We start from the raw sequence: 7,500 nt of genomic DNA on the forward strand, positions 1-7,500 counted from the left end.
ATATATATATATATATATATATATATATATATATATATATATATATATATATATGTGTGTGTGTGTGTGCTAATAACAGTTTGACTCAATTCCATTTGACTGAAAGTGGGTGCATAGGACAAACCCATCTCATCAGGTATCAGAAGATATTTCTTCTAATACCTGATGAAATGGGTTCATCTTATGTGCCCACAAAATTTTAAGTCATATTGAGCAGAGCTTTATCAAGTTGTTGTTAAAAAATACTTGTAATCCCACCAGATGTTTAGGGTGTTGCTTTCTTTTGTTTTCCTCTCACTCATGTGTGTGTGTTTGTAATCTCTTTCACTTTCTTAAGCAGTTTTTATTCGTTACTTTAATATTGTCTTTTCTTCTGTTTCAGGTTACGCAGTAAATGAGACTGTTCTTCCAAAGACAAGCACTGAAGTGCACACCATCACTAGTAGTTCCACAACAAAGCCAGAACCCACGAAAGCCCTTGACGAGCACAGAGAATTGGATGCCATATTGGAAGGTTTGCTGAAGGATCAGGCATTTGAATCTGTTACACCAGCACCTGCATCAGTCAGTGAAACTTCCACTGTGACATCATCCTACACAGAGACCCACCAACCAATGTCATATGTTACCCAAAAAACTGAGATAATCAAGGAGACACCAGTTTATATAGAAGAGAGCCACTACACCATCACCAAATCAAGTGAAGAGAAGATGAAGCATGTCCCTAAGAATGCTTTCTCTTACACTGCACCACCCATTGTTGAAACAAAGATAATCAGGGAGACAGAGTCTCGCAAGAGCCCTGACAAAGAGCCATCTACTGGCCCAGCTCCATCTCCTAAAAGCTACACCTTGCCTTATCGTGCAGATTATGAAAATACTTATTCTACAACTTACACAACTGAAAGCACATCTCATATGGATTCTGAAGCACTGTCCTGGTTGGAGCAGCAGCAACAAAAGTTAAAGCAGAAGAAAGAAGATGATGATGGAAAACGAAGCCATCAAGAAAAGGCTCTCGTTGAGGAACTGAAGCATGCTCAGACACGGTACGCTACAAAAAGGGCCAAAAGCGATCAAGAAGAACAAGAAGTGATGCAGTCATATATTAATGGCCCATCTTCTCCCATCACTTTTGACGGTTACACTGTATACCAGATGTCTATCAGCCCACAGACAACCACTCGTAAGCATCATAGCGTTAATGATGAGGTATTTGATGTAAGTGCTTCCGAGACCCACAGTCGCACCGTGAGCAAGCCTCCTCCATCTCCTGGACCTACTGTCCGGACAACAAGCACCACCACACCTCCTGCACCTGTGCGCACAAGCAGCAAGGACTACATGCAACGGCAACGCTCAAACAGTCGGGATTGGCCTCCGCAGCAGAGGCCTCAGCGCGTCAGTTCATCAACAACCAGTGTAGTTACAACCTCAGAAGGTACAGTGGTCAATGAAAGTCCAGTCATGGCACGCACAAGTCGTAGTAACAGCCGTACTCCCCCTCAATCTCCGCCCCCTGCACAGTTTTCTCCGCCGCCTGTATCAGCAATGCCTCCTCCGCAATTACCAGAAGCTTCTACTTGCAGCACCTATCAAGCACCATCTGTGGTGGAGGAACCCATAGTCCCTCCACAAGAGCAACCGTACCAATACACTCCTGTTGATGAACCCTTAGTTACCGTCTCCGACCCCCCTCCGTATTACAACCAGCCGTATAATGTAATCAACTCAAAGGATGTCATAGATGATAGTTACCCCAGTCCACCTAGCCCTTACCAAACAACACCCACAGAAACAGAGCAGCCCCAAGTTAGTCCTCCCCAATCAGAATCATCTCCATCCCCTCAGATCCAAATCCACGAACAGGGCCCTGTAACAGAGGTGTTTGTACACAGATCTCCAAGTGGTGAGTATTCTCTAAAGACTCATCATAATAAGCTAGAAATTATTATATCTGAAATTAGTTTGTTGTTTTCTGTATCACTGTTATATATCATCAACAGCAACTTAAAAAATGTTAATTATTCTAGGTTAATTGTAATGACGTCTTGATATTAATTGTAATAGCAACTGTCTGCTATAGCTTTACAGGCAGCACAATTTGGCATGCCATTTATTTGGTGTCATAATGGATGATACAGAAAAGGAACAAAAGAATTCATGCTAGGTTAAGTGAATAACTATTCTCCTGCTTTTCCTGAATAATGTAAATTTTCAAGATTTCATGTAAGCTTTAACTTACTGTTGGGGTTAATGTCTGCCTGAAAGAACTTTCTTTCACATTGAGGAAAGATCGGGATAAGAATAAATCCATTATAGAAATAGGAAATGAAGTGTGTGTGGTTTATATGGAGAGTGGGAGAAAGAGAAATTAGAGTGGTAGTTCTAAGAGGGGAATTTGAAAAGCAATCCAAATATTTATGGAAGTGTTATATCTTGTAACTACATCGTTGAGTTAACAGTAAAATTAAAAGTGGGTTGTGGATGTAGTATGGCTGAATGGTTAAGAAGTTTGCTTAGCAATCATGAGGTTCCAGTTTCAATCCCACTGTGTGGCATGGCATCTTGTGAGTAATATTGGGTAGATGGAAACTGTGTAGAAGCCTGGCAACTGGATTGTGCCTGTAATTTTTAAAGTCTCCAGCCTTGTAACATTGGTGTCTTGCTGATTCCACCTGAGAATTGCTTTAATGGTACATGTGTCTATGGAATATTTTACCACTTACACATTGGTTCAATAAGCAGGTAGTTTTGTGGCTTGAACAACTGACTATTCGTTGTTGAAACTAACTGTGATTCATTTTAAAGTATTATTCAGTATATTAATTAATGGTAGTCTCTTGAGATCAGGGAAGACCATTCTGCAATCTCTTGCTGAACAGCCTTCACAAATGATTTGCTTATAGTGATTCAGTGTCTGTGCTGAACTGTGCATCACACATGAGATATCACAGTGATCACAGAGCAACATGAGATGAAGTGTTTTGCCTAAGAACACAACACGCTGCCCATTCTGGGAACTGAACCCACAGTCTCACGGTCGTGAGTGCAATACCTTAACAACTAAGTAAATGGATGAATATAGATAAAAGTTGTTTGAATAAGTCTCCAGCTTTATTGTCAGGCAGAGAGATTGTAACATGTTGAATAAGTCTCTAGCTTTACGGCCGCATGTGGTATATACATTTAACCCTTTAGCATTCAGATTATTCTGCCAAATGTAATGTTTATTTATTCACATTACTTTGAATTAATCATGCATCATCTTGTAGCTTCAAGATTTCAATGGTGTGATTGTTTATTTTTAAAATGACACTGCAGGGCATGTATGAAAGGCCAGATTGATCATAATATGGGTAGAATATTTGGTCTGGACATGGCTGGTTTAAATGCTAAAGGGTTAAATATCTAGTAGATAATACCTTAAGGTTTGCAGTATCTAAGAGGGAATTGCAGTGGCTGATTCATTTCTATCCCAATCTTTCAGCAATGTTTAAAAAATGTCTTTCACTTTTTTGGTTGTTTTCATTCTATGTCTTCATAAAAATTAACGTCTCTGAATTGTTACTTTTAGATTCATTTTGTGGTAAAAAAAATACTTGAAGTCAGCTGACATTTCTAAGTCTTTAACTGACACCTGAAACATTTTGACTTCATAAATCTTCTGCAAAATATTTAATGTCACCTCTTGTAACTTTGGTGCTCTCTTAGTTAAAATTTTCATTTCTCGATACACTATTCAAATGAAATGATTACCTGGCTTATTTCAAGTTACCTCTCACCTTAAATATAGTTTCCTATTTTCAGAAGTTAGATAAAACCAACTTCCTACATAGCTGACTGATCTACAACAGCTGCAATTCCACAGTAGTCTGCTATTCTGTGACTTTTTGGAGCTTTTCCCTTTTTTTTTTTTCTTTTCTTTACTTCTTTAGTCTGCTACACAAACTAAATTCTTTACTTATTTAAAATCTCACTTTCTTCTAGCAGAAGATATTTTTCATTGCTGGCTGCCAACAATTTATGTAAACCACTTCTTCATCTGTTAATAATTGTAAGGTTTCTCGCTATGATATTTCAATCTCTATCTCTCACTTGAAAAAAATATAAAAAAAGCAAAAATTGGTAAATACCTTGAGGAATTGGCATTATGGTATTGCTTCTTTGGTATCTTAATAATGAAAACCTGAAGAGGTTGTTCAGGTTCTCACTTCAGGAAATCATTATTGCTGAAGTTTTGAAAGTCAAGGAAAAGTAGTCCTTCGGATCTTGAATTTAATAAACAAGCATTATGTAATTGTGTATATGTATGTATATACCTCTCTACCTATATATATGTGTGTGTGTGTGTGTGTGTGTGTGTGTGTATAGACATATCTATAGATATATGCATGTACTTATACACGTTTTACACATAATGCAGTTTACAGTTTGGTTTTCCTGAATTTGTAATGCTTATCACTAAGTCTTTACTTTAGTTCCTCATTTTTTATGGTGTTTTGATTAGTTTAGATCTATGAATAATCTTATTAAGGAAGATTATAATGAATAATAAAGCTCTTCAGGATTTTATACTGTTTATAGTTTGTTTTTTTTTTTCCCCCAATTGACCCCACTCCATAAATCCCTGATCTTCCATATCTAATTATATTTAGTTAGCAAAATATTTCCCAGCTGGTTAGTTTGCTACTCTCCTACCCACTTTCACATACATACAACCACGGATCAGGCCCATTTGGAATAGGTATTGGTAAAGTCTGCTACACAGGTGTTTGGTAAGTAAGGCACAGTTTTCACCTTCATAGAGGCAATTTAACCCGAGAACCAGTAGTAATATATTTATCTTAATACTTTTTACCTTTCTGATAAGTGTCTTGGAGAAACGTATGCAATCGTTGAAAGTAAATTTTCAACTGTAATCGGTTCTCTGGTATAAAGATTCCTCAATGTAAGTGGAATTTTATGTTGCCTTAAGTGAAGCTCTTCTGTTTAAAATCTCCCTTTTTTTTATTTCGCTATTACTTTTAGCATTTTTATGCCATGCTACTTCTTTATTCTTGGCATGTCTTATCTCTTAATTGTTCTTTTAATTTATTATAATTTCCTTCTTAGTTAATTTCTGCTCCTCTATGTTCTTATTTCAACGTCTATTTTTGTTGTCATCGTCAATCTCAATAGTATATCGTTCGTACGTCCTTGTTGCTATTCCTTTTCATGTGTATGTTCTTGCTATTCCTCTAAATACCCCATCTTTAGCTCTACTCGCAAATTGATATGGACCTTTCTGATATGTATCCATGACCTAAACAGATATGATTCCCAAACTATCTCCCGCTTTAACCATAGCTTCATAAACTTCTGTAATCCTAACTGTTATGTAAAATACCCAACTTTAATATTGTCCATCACACAAAAGACAAAAAAAACCCCCCCACAATGAAGAAGGTAACTGTATACTTAAATCTACCGTTCGCTTTTAGATATAGACGATTTGGTGTGTGGTTCACTGCTTTCTGCTTTGGCCATATAGTTTGGTCATGCACTGAAGCCCTTGCTAAAGTTTAAATGTTAATCATTATGTAAACACTTGATTTTTTAGAATTTTTTCTTTTTCAGTTAAAAAGTATTTTTTTTTTTATCTAGTCATGTCTACATAAATAAATAAATAGAATGATTAATGGGGGCAAAAAAACAGCAACAAAAAAAAAACCAAATTAATTCTACTTTCAAATTATAAAGCTTTGAAATGCATTTTTCTGGTTTTTCAATCGCTTTTATATATTAGGCTATAGCAATTATCTATAAATTTTCTACATTTTTATTTAAGGTCAAATTCCAAAATTTTATTGTAAAACAAAACCAAAAAATACTTATCGATGTTTCTGAAATATTCAAAAAATGTTTAGTTTTTCAATTTGATTTTAAGGAAATATCTATATAGGAGCAGACATGGTTGTATGGTGAGAAGTTAACTTCCCAACCTCATGGTCTCCGGTTCAATCCCACTGCATGGTACCTTGAGCAAGTGCTTTTCTGCTATAGCCCTGAGCCAACCAAAGCCTTGGGAGTGGATTTGATACACAGAAACTGAAAGAAGCCCATCATACATATATAAGTGTGTGTGTGTGTGTGTGTTGATGTCTCCTTACTTTGACATCACATGATAGTTGTAAATGATTGTCACTACCATGCAAGCAGTGGCCTACATTTCCAATCTTCCATGAAAATATGTCTGGATACAGGGAATATTACCTTGCTTGGAAACTGGTGAGGGTTGGTGATTGGAAGGGCATCTGGCCATAAAAAATCTACCTCAACAAATTCCGTCCAACCCATGTTAGCCTGGAAAAGTGGATATTATATGATGATGGTGGTTTTCCTAAAGATCTAAAATGTCTGAGAATAGTCCCCAGGAAATTTATAAAAGCACCAACTACACTCTCGGAGTGGTTGGTATTAGGAAGGGCATCCAGCTGTAGAAACTCTGCTAAATCAGATTGGAGCCTGGTGTAGCCATCTGGTTCACCAGTCCTCAGTCAAATCGTCCAACCCATGCTAGCATGGAAAGCGGATGTTAAACGATGATGATATATATATATAATGAACTTATTGTATACAGTGCTCAGGTGCACTACAACACATCAGAAAAAGTAACCAAAAGTGCATGAACAGTACATAGAATAATGCACAGGAAGTGGACAGTGGTTGAGTTGTTTAAAAAAAAAAGGGAGGTGGGACATCAGATGTACTGTTGGTGAATTTCAGGGAGCATGGAAGTTTTAAAGGATGTAGTGTCCGACAGTCAACAACTAATGTGGATATTTTATTCCATGCTTCAGCAATTCAGAGCATGAAAAAATGTTTTCGAAAATCATGGGTACTTTTATTTTTTTTTTTTTAATTAAATTATATTTTTGCAATGAACATATATCATGGAAGCTGTATTAGCTATAAAACTGTGATTATAATTATTAAAAGCACAATGACTGTAATAGATTATTGATTCCCAATTGTGCAATATTCTCAGTTCATACATTGATATTTCTACTATGTTTGTGACTTCAGCCATGGTACATTACTGAAATTATTTCAGTTTACATAAATGTTTAATTACAGGAAGGGTGTTAAGCTTGGGAAATGCATGATCCAGTCATTTATATCCAAGCATCTGTATTTACATATCCATACCACTCATTGTAGTATGAGATAATGGCAGAAATATAATAAACCAAAATAATTTGATGGTTTTTATAGGCACAGGCATGAATGTATGGTAAGAAGGTTGCTTCCCAACCACATGGTTCTGGGTTCAGTCCCACTGTGTGGCAACTTTGGCATGTGTTATCACTATAGCCTTGTGAATGGATTTGGTAGATGGAAACTGAAAGAAGCCCCATTGTGTGTTTGTGGCTGTGTTTGCATTCTCCACCACTTGACAACCAGTGTTGGTGTGTTTACATCAGTTCACCAAAAGGGACCAATACCAGGCTTCAAAAG

General features: G+C 36.7%; 1 protein-coding gene across 18 annotated transcripts in view; it reads left to right on the top strand.

Moving 5' to 3' along the window:
* LOC106882633 (tensin-1) overlaps window positions 1–7,500 on the top strand; it is an 835,201-nt gene that overhangs the window by 751,714 nt on the left and 75,987 nt on the right. For 17 of the 18 annotated variants that reach the window (XM_052970116.1, XM_052970114.1, XM_052970115.1 and 14 more), the window contains one exon: window positions 383–1,909. In XM_052970116.1, the coding sequence (XP_052826076.1) occupies window positions 383–1,909 (1,527 nt within the window). The remainder of the gene's footprint in view (window positions 1–382; window positions 1,910–7,500) is intronic. The other variant, XM_052970129.1, reaches the window with a different exon arrangement.

The sequence above is a fragment of the Octopus bimaculoides genome, chromosome 8 (assembly GCF_001194135.2).
Source record: "Octopus bimaculoides isolate UCB-OBI-ISO-001 chromosome 8, ASM119413v2, whole genome shotgun sequence".
Lineage (NCBI taxonomy): Eukaryota > Metazoa > Mollusca > Cephalopoda > Octopoda > Octopodidae > Octopus > Octopus bimaculoides.